We start from the raw sequence: 22,210 nt of genomic DNA, 5'->3' as shown, positions 1-22,210 counted from the left end.
GGAAACTAGAGGGCCCTCTTGGTCCACCTGCTCCAAATCATGGGCTGATGGACAGTATGTTCCCAGCAAGAAGTGTCACACCTGTGAGAGGTTATAAGTAGCAGCAGTTGTGTGACCTCTTGGAGAGTGGGAGGGAGACTAACTCAGAGATTGGAGGCACTGCTGGTCTGGGTGTGAATACAGGATGATGGAAATAAACTGGAGAAAGTAGGTAGGGAGCACAAGGCAGATAACAAAGCAAAGAGAGAGATGGAAGAAGAAAGACGGCGGCCTGGGAGAAAAGACTGCTCCAAGGATGGAGGTACTGTTTCCAGTGAGGTCATTTCTGTTAGTTGCTAGAAAGAAGAAAAGTGAATATTCTGCATCTCTCTTTTCACTTCAGAAAAAGCCCTTCTGGCCACTGGTGAGAGTCCACCATATGTATACTCAACAACTGAGCAGGTCTGCCCAGGCAGAAGCTGCCTCATGAGCCCCGACACATCTCATTCCTGGCTGCACATGCCCTGGGGATGCTGATGTGGGTTTGCTGATCTCCCCCTCACCTGCGCTGACGGTGATGGCCTCCAAAAACTGGTCCCTCCAGGAATGTGTCCCTACAACCAAAGCTAGGTTTGTCTTCTTAATGAGCTTGTCCACAGTGCTCTGTTGTGGGAATAAAGATGCACAGCAATTAGACCCTTTCCTAGCAGGCAAAGCTGATCTTCCCTTCTGCCCCTTCCCAAACTGTGGAGGTGCCACAAACATGCTCCTGCCAGGCGCTCCATGCTGAACAGACTCATAACTCCCTCATGCATGAGCTGTACTTCACCAGAGTCTGCTTGTTTGCCACTCCTTATTCCAAACAAAGCTCAGCTCCTTCTCTGGTCAATCCTGTCTCGCAGGAACAGTTTGCTCCTGACTTCTCTTGCACACTGGCATCTTCTGCTCCCAGCAGGCCTCCCCTGTCTTCCTCTCTTTACCTCTGCCTATCAGCAGCTACATCTCCTGGCATTTCTTCAGGCTTCCCCTACCCTCTATTGTATCACGCACTCCTTTTCCTCTTCTGGCAGCCCTCTCCCTGTACGTGCAGCCACCCCCTGCCTCCTCAGCCCTGCTTTCCATAGCAGTTCTTCACTGCCACACAGCTTCTCCCTCCCGGAGGACCCCAGGGACAACCACTGACCTTGAACTCATAGGACTCCTCAATGATGACTTCTAGTTTGGGGTGTTCACCAAGAATTGGTTTGCCCATCTCTGCAATCCTCTTGGCTTCTTCCTCTTCAACTGTCAGCTTCCTCTCAGCCACTTCTGCAAAAGCAAGGCCAACACTGAGCTGCAGGCAGCAGCTGCATCACAGCTCCCTGCAGTAACACAGAGACCCAGGGCAGGGGTTGGGTGCTGGGCCATGGGAATAAAGGACCAAGATTTCTGCCTATCGGTTAGTCACTGAGAGCACATAAAGCATGGTCGTCTTTTTAAAGAAAAAATTTCCTCAGCCTGCATTGGTGCTCTTGGATGATATATGCTGATTTGTGGGAGCTCAGCAGAACCTGGGGAGGTACCACAAAGGAACAGCATCCTGTTCTGGCCAAGTAGTGGGTCAGGTATTACCAAGGCTTCCCGTTGAGTTTACAGACACCCCAGTAATGCCTCAGACATGACTAATCCCATGTGGACTCCAGCAGATCTTGTATTCCTCACCAAAATTGCACAGAAGTGATAAACTCCCAGCAGTGTCCAGTTGTAAACTCTGCCTTCTCTTCATCAGCCCTGCTAGACGGACTGTGGAGACTGTAAGCCTTGTGAGACTGCAGGGTTTATAAAATGTAGGAGAACTCCTATGTCAAGTGGTATTCCTATAGCCCGTCACAGAAGCACAAACAACTACATCCATCACTTGAAATCAATGAAGTACATCAAAACCATCACCGCCTAGCTCCAACACATGTCCTGTGGATTTGGGAATCCCCAAAAGTTTATACGTACTGACAGAGACAGAAGAGCAGAGCAGCTGGAGCAACGCATGGTGGCAGAGGGATGGAGGGTGATGGCAGGCAAAGGCCAAGCGGCCCCAGAGGGGATACCTGGAAAAACATTCTGCCGTATGCTGTGTTTGGAGGCAAGATTCAAGCTACTTATATTCACATGAGCAGGGAGTTCATGAAACCTACATCTCTTTCTCCTAGACAGAGACCTAGAAAATCAGTCTCTGCCTTTACCCAGAAGTGTATGAGGATGACAAGCTGTATCTAACATCAAAGATTCAGGTGCTTACACATCAGTTGCCATTCTGCATGTGTAGCTTAGCCCCCTGCAACAAAAAGCTCAGGGTAGGAAGCACCCACAGCTCTGCAGGGGCCCAGCATGGCAGATGGTGCTGGTGCATGCCAGCAGGGAGCTGGGGATGAAGCACAACAGACAGCCATCCCAGCAGCGCTGCACGGCCCAGACTCAGTGACAGTCTGGCTCACTATGACCTTCCCTGGGAAGTAACTACATCAGAACAGCCATGGGCTGCAGTTGGCAGCACCAGGCACTCTTGGCCATCAGCTGCTGTCACACAGCAAAGAAAGCAAGTGTCTGGAATCAGAGCTGCCCTGAAAACCGGGAATCTTGGACCAAATTTCCCCCACTTAACAACTACAGGAGAAGTGTTAAAAAAACATATCCATCCCGGCTTTAAGTGATTTGACAAAAGCTTTTGATGCAGTAAGACAACAGAGCCTCATGCAAACCTTATCCATCTTCAGACAGGTCCGTGAGTGTGCGCACCACAGAACATGCTCTCCTCCCTGTGGGGAGCAGCATCCAGCACAGACTTATCTCAGCTCCTGCCTCCTTACTCATGCTGTTTGATGTGCCTGCGCCAGGCAGGGCAGCACGAGAGCTGCAGCAGCACTCTGAGGAGCGTGCCATTCTGGGGCTGTGAGGCTGCACAGAGCATGGTGCCCAGGCCGGCGGCAGGACCTCTGGATGCTGGCAGGAGGCTGTGGGATGTGCAGTACTATGAAGTGTCAGCAGAATTGGCACCTTCATGCTTGAGGCCTCACCAGGTGATGGCCAGAGCTGGACTACTGCAGCCTGCTGACAGCATGACCCAAGACCTGAGTAAGGGAGGCCCAGCTGCCCCCACACAGCTCCTCTGCAGTGAATTCAGTGAACTGGAGCACTGAGAAGAAACATGGTCATCCAAGAAGCCGTGTCAAGGGTGTCCACTGGAGGCAGGTGGTTGAATACCACTCCCATGCTAAACCCCTCAGATATTAGCTACAAGCGGGGGAACAGCCATAGGCAGCATGTCTGATGGGGTATCTCACAGAAACCTTCACAAAGGAAGCTGCAAAAAGGAGGTGATTCCTGCTTGAATCATGAATCACAGAATCACCAAGGCTGGAAAAGACCTTCAAGATCATCCAGTTCAACCGTCTGCCTATCTCCAATAGTTCTCACTAAACCATGTCTCTCAACACAATGCCTAAACTTTCCTTGAACACCTCCAGGGTCGGTGACTCCACCACCTCCCTGGGCAGCCCGTTCCAGTCCCTGACCACTCTTTTGGAGAAGTAGTATTTCCAAACGTCCAGCCTGAATCTCCCCTAGCGCAATTTGAGGCCATTCCCTCTAGTCCTATCGCTAGTTAGGCAAGAGAAGAGGCTGACCCCAACTCACTACAGCCTCCCTTCAGGTAGTTAAAGAGAGCGATAAGGTCTCCCCTGAGCCTCCTCTTCTCCAGACTGAACAATCCCAGCTCCCTCAGCTGCTCCTCATAAGGCCTGTGCTCCAGACCCCTCACCAGCTTCACTGCCTTTCTCTGGACACACTCCAGGGCTGCAAAAAGCAGAAATATTTTGAAAATGTTTCCAAATATGCAACAAGAAAGAGAACATCTTATGCAAAGTACAGAAACCTAACAAACTTCAAAGGTGAATTTGAAAATGTTAAACCTGAATCTTTCATCCTAACTTAAGGCAACCTGAACTGAGCTTGCTTATTGTCTGTTCCCATGGGATGCTGAGTGGAGCCCCACGAGTAGGGACCCAGCAGCTGAGCTAGATGGGAGAGACAGACTTTTTTAATTTGGAAGGTCAAGTCTGACAAGGTGAACACTGCCAAACTGAAGCTTAATTATTAACTAGCCTGATTTCTGTTTGTATCAGCATCTGCACCTACTCTTCAATGCGGATTGCACCCTGGACTCCCAGCTGTCAACCCCAATTAAGCCTGATAAGGTCTGGATATGCCTGGCAAGAACAGGAGCTCACCAGGGCTTCCTGGGCTGCCATCACCTCCTCCCTGGGAAGAGGAAGGTGGGGACAGAGCAGTCCCCAAAACCCTGCTTGCACTGGGATGTAGGTCTGTGACCACCAAGGGAAAACAGCCCATCTGAGCTACAGGAGATGTGCAGGCTGCTCAGGCTATGCAAGTTGGGACTACCTGCACCAGGTAATGCAGGAGGGCACCTGCTCTTTGTGCCAGGTTGCTTTTGGGCTGCTACAGGCAGGGGAGATCTGCCAGTCTAGCAAGAGCAAAGGCTGGGTGGGAGCTCCTTCTGTTATTTTTCCCCTAGGAAAGGGGAAAGCAGAGCAGCATTCCCTCAGCATGCACTGCACCCAAGTGCCTGCTTGCTCAAATCCCTGTGGACAGCTGGGAACAAGTGGGAACTGGACATTGTCTGGGTACACTGTAAATCAGTTAGATAAAGTCCACTGCCAGCATTGTGCTGAAACAGGCAATGGCAAGGCCCAGCAACACTGCGGGAGAGGTAGATACCTATCACCTAGGAAATGCTGCAAGACTACCAAACAGCCACGGGCCAGTCTCCATTCCCTGTCGCTTCTGAATAAATTGGATTAAAATCAGCAATGCATTCATGAAAGACTGCTACGAAGGCCATTTCACACCCCTCGAGCTATCTCATATCCATCCATTTCTAGAGTGGGCATGGATCTGCATGAAGGTCACCCCTTCTGGGGACTGTGCTGCTAGGAAGAAATTAAAGCGACAATTAAAGTGGGATTTTTGTTGCGGCTCAATAAAATATAATCCCAGCTACACAAAGTAAACACTGCGCGTGAATGAGCTCCTCTCTCCGGAGGGCCGTCAATCTATCAGTCACAACTGGGGAAAGCTGCTGGCTAGGAGATGCACTGGCGGTGGAGGCTGGCATATTGATATGCCCTTTAAAGAAACACATGCACACACACATGCACGCATGCGCACACAGCCTGTGCCACTGTCTAAAATGTAAGGAATCTGCTTACTTAGCTCTGAAAGCTATTTTTGAGGCGTGATGCATCCAACGTACATGCTCCAGTGTCCTTAATGCTAACTGGGAAACTGTGCATCCATGACAGAAGGGCCAACACACAGCCAACGCGCTGATTCTATAGTTGGACTCAATAATCCTCATGGGGACCCAAGGATCCAACTCAGGCTATTCTATGATTGTATGACTTCCCTGCTACTCTCCTCTCAGGCCCATGCTGGTGGCCTTGCTTCCCAGTCTTCCCACCACAAAGCAGGCAGCTGCCATGCAGCTCACACGCAGAAAGCAGGCCCACAAATTTCAATGCACAAAGTAATATTTTTAGAACTATTATTTCTTTGATCTGGATGAATATGTGGAAGTGTGGGTAGATAAGTAGCTAATGTTTTGGTAATTCCTCATACCTTTAAGAATACAAACATCCTAAGCCCATGAAAAGCTTGCAAGTCTGTCTTGGAGTTTGGTAAATGCAAATGCCACAGATGAACCCAACCCAAAGGCTCTCCCAGCCCAGCAGTGCTGCCTCATGTATAACTCACAGCCCTGCTTTCCCAGGGATAGGTCTGCAGGGATTGTCACACTCAGGCTCTCCAATGTTTTCCAACAAAAGGCCATTTGGCCACAAAATGTGTTTGCACTTGGGCTCATCTCCCCACTTATGTTGCAAACAGGCTCTGGGGACTTCTACAAAAAGATGGCAAGTGGGGGCTGTGCCATGCAAGAGTAAACACCACGTGGTGAGGGCAGGGGAACATGGGAGATGGTCTGCAAAGGAGAGGACTGGAATATTCCCCCAAAATGCTCAACAAAGCCATTTTTACAAAGATTCCTGCACTTCTGTGTAACCTAAATCTAACATGACATGGACTAAATGAGAACGTCACTTCTCTCCCTACTTATTAGCCATGATGGCTGCTGAGTGACACTCCAGCAACATACTCTGGGAGCGGGGCTGAGAGCTGCCAGCCCAGACCCTGGCCACGCACCCACTGTGTGCCCCAGGGGCATGGAGCATCCCAGCACAGGGGACAGCAGGGGACTGCACCGCACAGACCTCCCCGTCATGTCCAGCTATCTTTGTTAGCTGGAGAACAGCTTCTCAGAGCTGGTGACCACAGCATCCGGTAACAGCTGCCAAAAGCAATCAAACTGGATTTCAACAGAGGGAGAAAGTTATATTATTTTAATACAGATTATTTGGTTCCTAAGGTTCTGATCAAATTAGGCAGCTACTGAATTAAAGCAATGAAATTACTGGGAAGGAGGCTGTGCTCAACTTATTCCTAGTCGTCCTGGAGCTGAAAAAGTAACAAAGGAGGCCATCCAAACTGCTCGGAGTTTTCCATAAACACCCTAAGCTGATACTCAGGGAGCTGGGGATTTCTGCCTGCCACTAGCAATTTCCTAATTAGCCCCATCTCCTGTGGGCTCAAACCATCCCTGCACAGCACATTTGGCATCTTCCTAAAAATTGCAGAGACAGAAGCTTTCACAGCAGAGATACTCTCAGTTTGCAGCACAGCTCGGGTGTTACAAATAAATGCAATCAGTGCTTTGAATTCACCTGCGACAAAACCTACTAAAACCCATGGCCTATGGTGAGCTGAAGGAGCACAGAGCTCTTCTCAGGGTTTCTGAAACCTGCAAACAACCCCCACCATCACAGCCCCTGCAGGACTCACAACTTCTACGTGTGGGGCTGTCAGTTTTCAACTCAGCATGCCAACCTGCCAGCTCTTCCCTGCACTGTGCTCACCTGGCCTTCAGCTTTTGATAAATGTTTCTTTAGTGCAAACTGAACTGTAATCATACCGGGGATTGAAGGAATGATAAAAATACAGGAGGCATAAATCACCACTATGGTGTGATCAAGATAGACCAGCATAATAGGGATTTCAGGCAACGAAGCGGGATTCCACGCTAATAATGGTAAATGCTGCTATGGGGAGGTGAGGAGCGAGAGCAGGGCTGGTGCCCAACACATCCCAGCAGTGCTGCTGCCACTGAGAGGCTCCCAGCATGGCAGTGGGGAACCCCAGGTGCCTGCCCTGGCCGAGGGGTTCTGTGACTGCAGGAAAACCCAGGTGCATGAGGAAGAACAAAGCCCCAGAGCTGCCCAAGAAGGGGGTAGAGTCAGGGTCAGAACTGAGGGCCCTGCTTTGCAGCCTGGTTGGGGCCATTTGCTGAAACTGCGGGGGCAATTCTGGAATGAGGAGGAAGGCTTTTGGGCATCAGTCACTGCTATGGTCTTAAGGCACAGCTCTGACCTGCAGGATGGAAACACCTGGAGCTGGGGTAGTGCCTCGCTCCTGCACACAGCAAATGCAGACAGAGAGGGCTGACTAAAGAGGATGAGAACAGGCAGAGCAGGATGAGGAAAGGAGAAAAAGCAGTCTTACCTTGGGTGAGCAGCAGAGCTGTGGGGAGAGAAGAACGACAAGAGACAGACAGATAGAAAGAAGAAAACAGGGAGAAAGTTAATGTTGCACTGGGAAAAGCAGGAGAAGCCGTTTAGCAGAAGACAACATTCAGTGAGTGACAGCCATGGCCCAATGCTATATGTGAGCTTCTCAGGGTTGCATGCCAGGCAGAGGCTGAGGAGATGGCAGCAACATGGAGGTGATGCTGGTGAGCACTGCACCAGGGCTCCCAGAAATCACCCCCCAAGCAACGGCAGAGGAATGGGATGCAGGTGGGGAAGGAAGGGGAAAGGAGCAAGGACAAGCCATGCTTGCTATCGGGGCCTGGCATGACCCAAGCTGCAGCTCAGTGAGAGCTTCGCCAGGGGAGCTCTGGATTACAGTGAGTGTTCCCCTAGAAAGCCACAGTCTACGCCTAGCTTTCAAAGTAACCACAGTGAAACCTGTAAGAGAGATCACACAGCAAAATATACCAAACCCTCTCCAAAAGGAGTGAGCACTGTGCCTTAGCTGTGACTTCTGCTTGTCCTTCAAGCAGCAAGCAAGTCTCCAGAGACTTGGTTGCATGCTATGACGGTACTGTAATTACTAACACTTATTATCACACACTTTGAGTCTCAGAAGCTTAAAACTCTGTACAAAGACTGAGTCAGTATTAACATCCCCATTTGACAGATGGTGAAACCAGCAAAGAGAGGCTAAAGGGAACATTTTGCAAACTCAGAAATGGGCAGGAGTCCAAAAGTGCTAATTTACCCAGGCTTGCCAGCTCAGGCCTCAGAGAAGCAGGCACCTTTGCACAGAGGTACCTAATTTTATCTACGCTGGCTTGAAAGTGATTTCCTAAGCAATTTGTCAAAGGTCGCATATCCAGGGGAGCGATGCTGTGTCCTAGCTCTCCTGCATGCAGTCAGAAACCCTGTCTTGAAGGCTGCAAAGAGGCATCGACCATACAAGACCAGCCCTATGGCTCGGCACCATCAATGGCCCTGGTTGTCGCCCCCAAGTCCTTGTAGCTCTGTCCTAGCTCCATACTGTGGCTTCCTTCCTCTCCCATGGTCTACTGGTCCTCCAGACAATGGGAAGAAATTTAATTTTCCTTTTGCAATTACAAGTATTAATACAATGGGTCGGCTCAGTGTTAAAATTTAATATAATGAAGTATTACTGGGCCCCTGAGCTACTGTGCTTATTAAAAAAAAAATCATTGGTTCTTCATGTTTTTTAAAAATGTTATCCTAGCGCTTTGGGATTTGAGTTTATTTTTTTCCCATTTGCTTTTGAGCCTGCAAAAGAAGTATTTTTCTCCCTTTCACTTACGATATGATACATGAATATTTGAAGAAGCCTATAAAGCTATGAATGAAACATTAAGAATACAGCAAGCAGAAAGCCAAGGGATTATTTTATCTGTATATTTCTGAGTGAATGTTGTGCACGCAAGCAAGAAAATGATTTCACGGACTAAAGCTTCCTTCCCGCATATGCATCTGCTAATGTGCCCCCAGTCCTGACCTGTACAGCTTTCTGACAGTCTGTCTGGGGATGCCGCACCTATACCAGCTTCCTGCAGCCCCTGTGCTGTTCTTGCATGGCCTCCCCCTGCACCTCTTCTCCTTCGCCCCTGCCCTTCCATCCCTCCCTGAGCCCAAGCCAGACCACCTCAGCACTGCTGTTGGCATGTCAGGTAGCCTCAGAGGCCTGGCAAGCATCTCCTGACAGGCAGCTGCTAAAGTTAGCTCAGCAGCCAAATCCAAATGAACAGTCCTGAGAATCCCTAGCCTAAACCTTGCACAGCAGGAGTGTGGACAAATACCTGTGCCTGCAGACAAGGCCCTGGACACACTAATGCTGCCTTCCCCTGGACTCTCAGGAGACTCAAAGCCTTGCTATCCTTAGGGAAAGAGTATAGTGGCATGTACTGAAAGGAGCAAACACGGGGGAGTGGTGCACAGACAAAACCACACAAGCTCAGATGAAATAACTTTTTCTGCTCTGTCTATGTCACAGAAGGGGTTCACCACACTGCATGCTTTATTCTGGCCTCATTGCTCATTTACATAAATCTTCTCTAATCAGTGTACCTAAAGATTCCAGAAAGCCGCTACGTAGCTAAAAGGATCTGCCATAGGTGGTTACATGCACGTTGCTTACAGAGCAAATGGAAATGAGGTAGGCTGAGGGTTTGGAGGAAAGCCCCATGTACACCAGAGGCACTGAGAGGAAAAGTGAGTGCATAGAATCATAGGATCATTTGAGTTGGAAAGGACCATTAAAGGCCATCTAACCCAACCCCCCTGCAATGAACAGGGACACCCACAGCTAGGTCAGGGTGCTCAGAGCCCCTCCAGCCTGACCTTGAGTGTCTCCAGGGATGGGGCAACCTGTGCAAGTGCCTCACCACCCTGACTGTAAACAGCTCTGCAAACTTGCTGAGGATGCACTCAATTCCACTGCTGACGCCACTGATGAAGATAAAGAGCATGGCGTGGACCCTGGGGGCACACAAAGGAAGCACCACACCACAAGTCACCTGCCCACCAGCCTGAAGCAGGGCTCACTGCAGCCACCCATGGGCTCTGGCTCCTGCTTGCACTGAAGTGAGCGAACTGCTTTCCTAAAGGACTGTGAAGAGCTATGAACATGTATTTTTCATTAGATAAACAAGGTAGAGATTTTGAAGCTTTAGGCTTAATCCTGTTATTATTGAAGTCAATGGCAATGACTCCAAAAAACAGACCCTGATCCATTCTGTCCATCAAGAGAATCAGCATTCAGCTTAATCACAGACATGCAACAAATTATTAAACCTTTGGGGAAAAAGGCAGCAGCAATCTAACATATCTTTGATATTCCCATTAGCAGCTAATGGAAGAAGGAGTTTTTCAGAACCTGCCCACACCTCAGAAAGCTGCCGCACAAATCCTCACATATTGATGTAGCTTATCTATCCAGGCGCAGACCTTTGTACCCAGTTGTGCCATCATCAACATTTTGAAACAGATAACTTGGCTGGATCAATCCAAGCTAGGAATCCATCTTTCTTGGCAGTTTAATCCTCACTCTGACTTCCAGCCACATCTGCCCTCTGAGCAACGAAGCTTTCCTGTACAGGGAGGTGACAGAGATGTGTCAGGACATCCATCCACATCACTTCACGCTGTGCTGGAAAGGCTAACGGGAAGTTCAGACAAAATCCTCCCAAGCCAGCTACCTATTTAATAGTGCTCACCAGCCAGCTGTGCTCCCACTTCCAGTGAAGGCATATCTCGTAGTCATGTCATGATTTCTGAAGCAAAATCTTGCATGAAGGATGTCAGTCCCTTTTACAGAGTGCAATGCTCTGGAATCAGCATCCAAGCTCCATCCCTAGGGTAGAATCTTCTGCCACTGTGCCGCTAGTTGGATTCTCATGAGCAGATTCCCAATCACCCTCATGAAACAATCTTCCAGAAGTTATTTTCACCATTATCTATTATCAAGTGAAATCTTCCACAGTAGCCATTTGGGCTTTATCAACCCGAAGGTCAACTACAATTTAGGCAGAACACCGATTTCTTCCAGGAAAAGCAAAGCAAGTTTTGTTCCCATAATCCAGGACTATGGACAAACTGTGAAAGCTAACATATGAAGAAAGTAAAAACAGGCTGGATTTCTCTGACATCCTGCAGGGCTGGCAGTAGTAAAAGCCTAGCTTTGAGCTGAGCAGTGACACGATACCAGAGCTGCCATGGGAGTAACAATGAAACTAAAATTTTGCATCTTGTCATAAAGCAAAGAACTCATTTCATGGAAGGAACACTTTAAAAAGGTGCTGAGAAAAGGATGGCCAGAAAGGTGGTTGAGAGCACAAGGAGGTTTCAAAGCCCTGCTGTGCTCAGTGGACAGGGATTTGGTTTATGTGACTGCCAACACAGAGGAAAGGTGAAACAAGACAGATCCAGAGACTAATTTCTTGGAAATAGAGAAAAAAAAGAATCAGGAAATGTGGGAGTTGGCACGGAGGGCAGAGAAAAGCAACACTCACTCTTTGCCTTTAGCCTCTTTACCAAGCAGAGAACGGGATTCTTTCTTCGATTTCTTCATATTTATTCACGTCAATAAAACCAGCTTGCAGCATGTACCATCTTTGCTAGCACTCCTTGCATCTGATATGCCACTATGGAGTCGGTGTCAGTCTTCATCATGGAATGGACTGGCAAGATACCCATTGCAGATCTATTTGATCTCTGAATTATTTGAGTACATCAACAAAAAAGCTGCTAAAGCCAACTTGCTCAAGTGTGATTTGTTTGGATGACCAGAAAGACTTTGAGAAACTGTAGCTGCAGAAAGCAGCTGATGAAAAAAAGAAATGGGCTGCCAGAGAGGGTTTGGTACTGCACATACAACATTTATATACAAAGAAGAGCACAGAATGGAGTATGCAGTCAGTATCTCATGTGGCAAAGTCTAACAGCAGCACATCCCCAGGCTCAGAGCAGGTGTCGTACTGATACAGGTGGCAGTGAGGAGCAGTGACTACAGATAGTGCAGCACGTTTCAGTCAAAATTCTCCGTCAGCCATCTACACAGACAGGAGGAGCACCCATCGTTACTCTGAGGTGCCTGTTACACACAGTGTGGGCCCCAAGCCTGAAGACAGCAGCTTGGGTCTGGATCCCCGCAGGCCCCTTCCTAGGTAGATATGTTGTTCCTGTGGGAGGGTGCTGCCAGGTGCAAAAGAGCCAACGCAACAGGATGAATGTCCTCACAGAACCCAGCCGCACCTCACAGCTGTTCCCCACTCCATCCCAGCTCTGGCTAGGGCCACCCAGACACATCTCCATGCCCATTTCAGTCCTGCCACCTTGCTCCTGTCCCTCAGACAAGCCATCAGCTGTGCTCTGCCCAGTGAGGCCTCGGGGCAAGTGTAGGCCCCAGCCCAGCACAGCCCTAGTGCAGACACAGCAGAGTTGGAGAAGCTGTCTCTGCACAGCTGGGCAGCAGGCTGCTTCCCAGCAAGACTGGCAGCCAGCCAAGGCATGCAACAAAATCCTGCTCCCAAGGGAGCCAGAAGAGATGTTTTGAAGGCACCATGAAGGGCAGTCTGAAAACATGAAATGCTCCTACAGCACTCTAGGCACAATATGACAGAGCCAAGTGAGGAGTAACAACAAAACGAGGCCACACAGTCAAGAAAACCACATCTTTTGCAGTGCTAGAAGGAAGTGTGAGTAGCTGAAACCCAGGGAGACTCTTCATCAAAAGCAACCTGGCCTGAACCTCCCAAGAGAGCCAGGAGCCACGCTTTGCTCTTGCCTTGCAAGTTCCATGGGGCCTGTCCATCACCGCATTGAAAACAAGTCCCAGCTACATGGCAACGCGTGGAGACTTTTTCCCAGTCTGTAGCTGGATCCTTCCATCTTTGTACAGGACTCTTTGCACAGAAGTGGCTGCTGTGGCCTTGCTTTGGGTGTCTTGCAAGGTAGAAGCGTTTGTGATGCAATACAGCAATATGGGCACATGCCTTCACAAGTGCTGACAGCCCATGCCCTGGGCTGCCTTCTCTGTTGGGAGCCATCCACAATGCCACTGGTGATGGCAGTGGCTGTATGTCCCTCCCAGTGCTGCTGAGCTCCTCATTCTTTGTCCCAGGTTCCAGGTAAGCTCACTGGAGAGGCTGTGCTGTGCAGCTCTGCAGAGTTCAGGATCCTTTCCAGATGCCCTAGAATCAGTGTAGCAACTGTGCCACCTTGTGCCAGGAACACTTACAGATGTGTTTTAATCTCGCTCCTCCTAGGTTTTACAAACACACAGCTCTTGCTCTGACTTTTCTCTCGCAAGGCCAACCAGGGCTCCATGTCTCCTCCTCTTCATGGTCCTGCACTTCCTCCTGGTAGGCAGAGTCCAGCTGAGGCTGCACCCTCACCTTGGGTAGAAGTGGCTGCCTTGTGCAGGCTGTGTGGTGAAGAACAAGTAGCCCAGCAGTTCTCCTCTCTGCCTGCGACAGATCTGGCAACCCCACTGACTACAAATGATGCTAGTGTAAATGAGATGCATGCAGTACAGCAAGGTTAGCATCCTGCTAACCATGAGGGTGGTGGCCTACACAGGAAAAATAAACATAGGATTTAACAAAAACCAGCCCTACCCTACCTAGATCCTGTAGGTCACTGCTTTAGAAAAGGATCCAGGGCTCACAGAGAGCAAACAACTGAGCAAGAAGTTCATTGAAATGCTCCTGCATGTGCAGGAGGGAGTCAGAAGTGATTTCCCTCCTGTACCCGGTGAGATGGAGGTGTGAGCCCCACAAACAGGAAGGGACGTGGGTGGAGAGGAGACCCTGGGAGGCTTCTAGGGCTCAAGAAAACATTTTGCAGTCCTAGGTTCAAAGACTGAATCTCCTTAACCTTCCAAGAAGAAATTTAAATGTAATATAGATGCAGTGAGCACCTACCCAGAAGGTGCAGCACACTACGTAGTTCTTATATCTGATGGAGAAGAGCAGGAAAATAACTAGTGGCTACAAGCTGATGCCAGGCAACTTCAGGTAGAAGCCATGCCCACATTTTTACATGGGAGGGCAGTGAATATACCCCCATAGGACATGGCAGGCTTATCACTACTTCTGATTAAGAGTGAATGCTCACTAAAGTTGGACTTCAGTGAAACCTGAGGGGCTGAGCTCAACACGCAGAGAAACCTTAATTCCACTGCCACCCAGGGGAGGCATAGGATGGTCTAACAGCACTACACTGCTAATGGTTTGGGGGTTTACATTTTACAAATCCACAGATACTATATGACATTTTCATGCTAATGCAAGCTGTGTCTATCCTAAGTGTCCTAGAGAACCATGGAGGAGAGCTCAAACTGACTAGGAGATAGTTCCTGCATTTATGAGATTAGAAACAGGAGATGTTTCAACAAGGGAAAGCTGTAAGATGCACAGGAAATTGCCAGATGTTTCTATCACCTGCAGCAGTACATGTGATTAGAAATAAGCCCACGGGCATGCACATCTGTTTTTCTTTCATATCAGACTCCAAAAGGTGAATTGGGATTCCTTTTTGTAAAGTGCTTCTCTGTTTAAAAGATCGGCCCTCCCGGGGCACCCCAAAGCTGGTGACGCCAATGGCAAAACTTGTTCAGTGAGAAAGAAGTCAGACATATACAAGGACAAAGATATATGCAGGCAAGGCATGGCAGAAACTCCGGGTTTATTCCCACTACAATCCTGATCTGCTGGGAGATCTCAGGTCTCACTGCACCAACACTCAAGTTGGACATTAACAGAGCTGCACACTCTGTGCATAACAGGATGGGGTTGTCTGAGACACATTAAGGTGCTTTTCAGATGAAAGACAAGGAGAATCATTTTGAAAAGTAAACACAGAACAGGATACCTCATACCTTCCCTCTTCTGTGGGCTTTTCACCACGTCTCATAGGGACCCAAGAGCACCAAGGCAATGCCACTGGCAGGCAACAACAGAGGGAAGGACAGGGGGGTGTACAGGAGGAGCCGAAGAGGCAGCCATGCACTATGCCCGTCCCTTGTCTCTCACATTCCCCAAGGTCCTGGCAAAGGAGCAGGAGAGGGCAGAACAGCAGAGGTGTGCTCAGAACAAAAACAGACCAAGACAAAGAAATCCAGTCAAAATAGTACAGCCTCTGAGGCTCAAGCATTGCACAAAAGGAGGATCGGAAGTAAGCTGGGCTCTAAAAGGAGAGGTGACACCGGGAGAGGGTGAGAGTGAGAACATGGAAGGGCAGAGAGTCAAAGTCCATCCATCCACATGAGGAGATGAAAAGGAGGGAGGGGAAGGAGGAGAGAGAGGGTTATATTTTCTGGATTTGGGGTTTGGAGACTTGATTCTATTTGTGTGGGTTTTTTTTTTTTTTCCCATAAAGAATCTCACACCTGATATTCCTCGTTCCATCCATTTCGGCTCACCAAGGGCAATGAAGAAATTCTCCTGCCTTTCGTATTCCTCCTCATCTACTATCTTAACCCTTACGGTCTTCCTGTAGGGACAACAAGAGAGACAACTGTGTACAGCAGGTCGATGGGCCGTGGACGACGCGGCGGCAGCAGCAGCGCAGGCTCCTGGCGTGCAGCCCCTTCCCGCGGGGCAGCGCGCCTCAGCCGGCCTCTTGGACATGGCGCACCGGTTGCAGCTCCTTGGGGAGCAGGAGGGTGTTAGGGGGAGAGAGGGCTGGTGGGGAGGCGAGAAGGGAGGGGAAAGGTGGGGTCAGGCCTTGCTGATGGTTAGTGGGAGGCGACTTCTGCAGCACATTTTTTCAGTGTCACATGGTAATGGAAAGGGTATCAGCTGCCTGGAAATCAACAGGAGCCACGCTGGGGTACCAATTGCACTTTGGCGGGAAGATCAACTGTTTCTGCTACTCTCACAACTAACAAAGGGACTCTGGGGTCAGAGCTTGAGAAAAAGAGAGATGCATACTCATAGCCATATTCCCCTGTGGGGCGAGGCTACAGCACCGCTAGCTGCAGCAGGCTGGTGTTTCTAATTCCCAGTTTTAAAGCAACACATCTCATTGCTTCTCCTCCCTAATGCTGCCTGCCTCTTCCCCCAGCCTGTTCCGTGATGAAGGGACACAGCTCTTGGAGCAGGGCTGGGTGATGAGCTCTGGACACGCTTGATGTTTCTACCAAGCATCTTCCCCCAGCACTACAGAATTAGACTTGGCCCTTCTCATCGTGGGAAAATATTCCCACTGAGGACCATCCTTCCTTCTTTCTCTCCCTCAGTGTCTGCCCCAGGCTCCCCTACTGCCACCATCTCCCCTGCTCCATGGGTACCATGTGACACAGTGCGTGCACAGCAGTGTTTAGGACAGAGCAGTTGGAAACAAAGAGAAATCAGAGGAAGAGGAGGAAAAGTGGAGGAAGGAGAAGAGAGAAGAAGAAAGAAGAACGTTAATGTTAGTCTGGAGGGCCAGTACTACACCTTTCTGTAAACTCATATCCACCATGCGGGGGCTCATCAGCTCAATGAAGAAATTCTTGTTTTTTTCATACTCCTCATCATCAATTACTTTGATGTGAATTGTTTTGCTGTGGACGGAAAAATAATAGTAAGCGTCATAAAAGGGAGAAGGGAACAGAGGAGCAAAGTGGAGGAAGGTTGGGAGCTGAACAGGAACGTTAGAGAGTCAAAGTTTTCTCACCCACTTGAACGAGCTCAGTGTGGCTCCAGAGAGGACTAAAGCCTGCTGCTGCCAGCAACACTGACCAATCTCTGTTTAACCAGCAGGCCCGAGGGCAGGGCATGCTGTGCAGAACGAAGTGAGACCCGAACAGCTCTGACTCAGGAGCCAGGGCTGGGGCTGCACCATGCAGGAGAGGAGCATGCTTCACCTACACCACTGCTGCTGCACACACATACCAAAGCACACGCACACCAATCGCTTGGCTCCTGCTGCCTTTTGCCTATAACTGGTCTCAGCTGCGGATGGCAAGGATGAGAAAAGCAGGACTGGCAACCATCAAGCCTGGAGAAATAGCCCCAGGCTTTAAATGACAGTATGCCTCAGTTCCCCCAAGCTGAGCTGCTGCTTCTGCTCAGGTACTTACAGATAAGACAGAAAGTACTGTTCCCTGTGCCTGGTTATGAAAAGGACTGCTGCACTGCGAACCTTCCTCTCTTAAGCAGAGGTATTAAACACAAGTGGTGTCTTTGGCCCCATACTGCTTCAGAGACTAAACAATCCAGTTCTGAATCCTGGGGATGCTGCAACTCACGCTTCTGCCAGCATACCCCTGAAAATCACCATTTCACAGTGGGAAATGGGCGGGCTGATTGCCTTCCATTGCTGCAGCTTGCATTCCTACTGATATCACTAACAACCATGAAGTTATCCAGCCTCTGTCCAGTTTGACTCATCTAAGTCATAACTGCTTCTGTGCTCTGATGGGGGAAATTTCACTCCCTCTGCTTGGCTCTTGTTTTTGAGATGTCTTTCAGATGATGGCATATGGGATAGAGGGAAGAGTCTGAACAACCCCTGCTATATCCATCAGTGTATGAATATGCAAAAAAAATATATCACCTCTAATTCTTCTAAGCTAAATCAGCTTTATTTTTGCCAGTACTTGCTCTACCAATATGCCGCGCTAATGCCAGCAAGCCTCCTTTCCCTTCTCTAGACCTTTTCAATCTTCTCTAATCCAGCCTGAAGGATGTAGGATTTTAAATGATAGGTCTCTGGTGTAAATGTTGGCGCTTTGCTAAGACTTCATCACAATGATTTCATTGCATTTTCTTTGGAGAGGTTGACGGAATTTCGCTTTTGAACCAGATGTTGTCTGGGCCCCTGGTACTTAGCAAAGCTCTTTCAATTTGCTGAATTAAATATATGTCTGATTCATAGCTCTGATCTCTTTCTTGCTCTCATGCTACAAAACAGAAGGTGGGATTTTCAAAAGCGGACAGCACTTCCTGAATGTGGGTTGCCTCTTAAAACCCCATTCATAATTACTATTGCTTACTGCTTTCCACTCCAGGAGCCCCATGTTAGTCAGTAACGGCAACAAAACTTGTCTCCAGAATCGAAGTCATTCTAAAGCTTTATGTAATGCACATTAAGAATATACACAATTTGAGTTTGGTTTCATACAGCAACTTCCTTTTACCCTTCTTACTTCACTTTTTTTAAATGAGGTGACTCTCCTGTTTCCATCAGTCGTACGTGCACATAGCAGAGCGGAGGAGAAATGCTCACTTAATGAGAAAGCGTGCACGGCAGATGATCTCTACAGTTGTGCTATGTGTGGAAAACCTGACTTCCCACAATCCACCTGCCTGCACGACGTGCACGCAAAGCTGTAGACTCAAGGAATAATGACTCACTGTGTACCCATTTTGTTAACTACAGAGCTCTGTATGGTACGCTAAGTAGTCCCACAGTGATAAGAATTCCTTATAGTGGTCTTTTTAAATGTTTTTTTCTTTTTTTGTTGTTGTTGTTTTTAAGCCAAGAATGAGAAAGAAAACAGTGAGGACCATAGAAGGGATGCATGGTAAAATGCTGACTTTGCAAAACGAAGTCTCAGGGGGCTGGGACACTGTATGGTTTCCTAAGACAGCCAGGCAACCTCTCCCTACAAGACTTCTGCCTGTAGTATGGCCATCTCCTTGAGCTTCCCTGCTTTGCAGGGGCACAGAAAAGTAGGAGCACATACAATTACTCAAAAATAAAATCAAGTAAAGGGTCACTACCTCTAACACATCCTTTTCTTTTTTTTCCCTCCTTCCTTTGGGTTCACACATACTGATGTCTGCTTGCTGCCCTCTTCCCAGCCCGCCTTGCCCTAGCTCTCCATCCCACAGGAGCAAAAGAACACCAACTCATGTTCAGTCTGACTGCACAAACAGTGCAGACTTTACCTCTCTTGCATGCCATAGGCATAATTAACTCAGGACATAAGCATTGTATCTTTTAAAGCCCAGTGCTCTCACAATCCTTATTCCAGCAAAGCAGTGAAGTTCAACCATGATCCAAAGTAAGGGCTGCTCAGAAAAGAAAACCTGTACAAGAGAAAATCTCATTTGTGACAGCATTCCCTGCCTGGTGATGGTTGGTTCTCATGGAAATTACTGAGGTTTGAGCAACAATAGCATCACTCAGAGTTGGTTGGAAATGAGCCTGCCACAAGGCAAAGTTCAGGAAGGAAAAAAAAAAAAAAAAAAAACCCCAAACAACCTATTCCTTTGGTAGAATACCTTACCTTAGCTGTTGTAGGGAAGGCCAAAGGAAACAAGAAAAATATTCAGATTTTCTCTTGTGTGTAAAGAGAAACAGATGCTCAAGTTTTGCCCTGATATATATAGTCCAACTCAAAGGCAGAAACTCATCAGGATATCTAGTAAGACTTCTCCATAAGCACCAATCCTCTGAACTCCTACATCAGCTCAGTGGCAAACTGGATCATCTCTGCACACATGGCTTTTCAAAAAATGGTGTCTGAATTTGGCAACCAATCCAAGGGCCATCAGCTTTTCTATCCAAGAGCTGGGGACATACTGTGCGCCTAAGCTCTGTGGCAGAGCACTTGCACACTCCCTGTCCTCAGGCTCCATCTGGTCAAGGTTACCTGCATCAGCTTCATCCCACTCACTTCCCTAAAATGAAGGTGAAGGAGCCAAATACAAGAGCAGGGAGAACACTGCAGCCCTCAGCCAATCTCAGGCCCACAGGAGAAGGTGCCCTAAGGTAGCACTGCACCTGACCTGCACAGCAAGCCTATGGCACTGTGAAAGCTCCAGGACCCAGCACAGGAGCCCAGGGATGTGGGCTGTGTGACAGGGACCTTCCTGTGGCTTGGAACTCTGACACCATGTGTGGGTGGATGGTACAGTCTGATGCAGTGACTGCCTGCTTCTGAGCCAGGTTGTTTCCTGTGCAGCCTGCAAGGAGCTGGGCCATGCTTGCTTCCTTGTGGGGAAGTGCCCTTTTCTCCGTAGATCACTGGGCCAGTGACTATCACCGCGGAAACGTCACCACTGATGGAGGGCAGTTATGGAGTCCCAGGCTCTGCGGCAGCTCTGGCCACGGAGAGCATTCCACTTCTCTCCCTGATGAGATCCGCACTATACTCTGCTCAGCTGTGCAGCTTTCGCGCCCCACTCTGATGGCTCTGCAATGGGAAAGGAGGACAGTTGCCGTCCTTCCCCTTCTGACAGCTCCATCATGGCCCAGATGCACCTCAGACAGCTCTAAAGCAGATAACAACAGAACAACATCCAAAAGCCTGTCCTAGCAGTCAACTGCCTTCATTAAATGCCTCCAGGAACTAGCAGCGAGAAATCACTCTGCAAAACCCAAAGCTCCAGGACCAGCACCAAGCCATAGCACAGCTCAATCCCAGCCCTCAGACAGCTAAATTTGTGGAAAGCGCTCTCAGTCAGTCCTCAGCGGTGCTTTCAGCAGACTGGGCAATTCTTTTAGTTCAGACAAGCATGGGTAGCATCCTTCTGCACGTGCGCCTATGGGTCAGACGGGGCTGGGCAGGGACCATCTCCAAGAGCACTGAACCACGCTCTCCTGCCACCAAGAGCCCCCATGCTGCCAGTCCGGGCTCTTCTTTAAGCATGCACTTAAAAATAATCGCCGTTTTCAAAAGCTAGAGATGGGAAAGCTCCCCTTCTGGGGAGCAACATTAAGAACAAGATTTCCCTGAGTAAGCAATAGAAGATGAAATGAATAGACATCGATCTTCTCCTAAAGGACTTTGCGCGCATGATGTTGCTAAATTCCCCATCTGGGAAGTACAGAAGATAATCTATAAAATCATTTTATTTGACAACACGTCCACTTCTAACACATAAGGCAACAACTGGATGGTTATTTGATTAATGTGCTAGAAAATATTGAGTATCTCTCTGTGTGGAGACTCTCATTTGCAGGAATTATTGCAGAGGAGGTTAAGAGGATGTGTCTGAATGACTTTGGAATGTGAAATAAGGCTCAGTTCTAAAAACAGCGTAAGTCAGGAAATGTCACATGGAGTATACCATTGAAACAGGCAGGGTTGTGCAAGGGCAGGATTTGCAGTCCCTGGTGGGATGCTGTTAGCCAGGATGGAAAGCAGCCAGGACGGAAAGCAGCCAGGACAGCCAGGTAAACGTCCCTAAGACAGTGAAAAGTATCAGGAGATCTTTAGTAACTCATTAATATGAATAATTGGAGCACACATCTTGGGTCAAGCCACGACATTCTGGATGCACCTTGATATAACCAGATTCTCATCTGATTTGCTGTGGGTGCAGGTACCCGCAGCATGAGTTTCAAAGTGGCAGCACCACTGTCTGACTCTTGCCCAGAGCTCAGAACCTGCTGGCACTGGGATGGCTTTTCAACCCAAAACTATGGGTAGGATCTATTCTCTCTGCCAGAAGATTTCATTGAGAAGTTCTGCGGCAGAAATGCTGACTAGGTAAGATGTCAGAATGTGAGGCAAACCAGAGAGGATTAAATAAGGCTGGGTATAGTGGGGAGCTGCCTTTGCCCAGCTCATTGGGAGGCAGATATTTAACAGAGCAATGTGACACAGTGCTGGCAGGCAAGGTGAATAAGACAGCAAGAGAAACCCTGATGTGATGCACATGGTCACAGAGCTGCACATTGAGTAATCCAGCTGGGACAAGCTGAACCATTTTGAAGCAAAGAATTACGCTGTCACATACATAAGACACGAGGTTTTTGAGAGGGAAAAGCGTTCAATCCCAAAGCAGGCTCAATTCAAGGTCACAAAGGAAACAAATGATCTTACTGTCAATTGGAAATCATGTAACTTAGGAAACTATCCAGTGTTAAGACCAGGATAGACAGGATGCACTTTGGTCTTCAGCCTATGCCCACAAAAGGAGATGTTTGGCTCCCGTGGTGATTATGAAAGGGGGAACAAGTTTAGAAGCACACAGCTGCAGCCACTAGGGGTGGCCCCAGTTCACTCTAGCAGTCAGGTCAGAAGTGAAGGTGCCTCTAAGGTCAGAGCCAACCTTGGTACCAATTATCTAAGCAGATGTCCACAGGAT

At 48.6% G+C, this 22,210-nt stretch overlaps 1 protein-coding gene across 5 annotated transcripts in view; it reads right to left on the bottom strand.

Annotated features, from left to right (window-relative positions):
- The window catches only part of SLC8A3 (solute carrier family 8 member A3), a 126,203-nt gene that overhangs the window by 2,336 nt on the left and 101,657 nt on the right, over positions 1-22,210 (bottom strand). For 4 of the 5 annotated variants that reach the window (XM_021403140.1, XM_021403143.1, XM_021403141.1 and 1 more), the window contains 3 exons: positions 15,571-15,674; positions 1,163-1,287; positions 543-642 (listed from right to left, as the gene is read on the bottom strand). In XM_021403140.1, the coding sequence (XP_021258815.1) occupies positions 543-642; positions 1,163-1,287; positions 15,571-15,674 (329 nt within the window). Of the gene's footprint in view, positions 1-542; positions 643-1,162; positions 1,288-15,570; positions 15,675-16,621; positions 16,729-22,210 lie in introns of all 5 variants that reach the window. The other variant, XM_021403144.1, reaches the window with a different exon arrangement.

This window comes from Numida meleagris, chromosome 6 (genome assembly GCF_002078875.1).
Source record: "Numida meleagris isolate 19003 breed g44 Domestic line chromosome 6, NumMel1.0, whole genome shotgun sequence".
Taxonomy (NCBI): Eukaryota; Metazoa; Chordata; class Aves; order Galliformes; family Numididae; genus Numida; species Numida meleagris.
The sequence above is the reverse complement of the archived record's forward strand: the minus strand, read 5'-3'. Positions and strand labels throughout refer to the sequence as shown.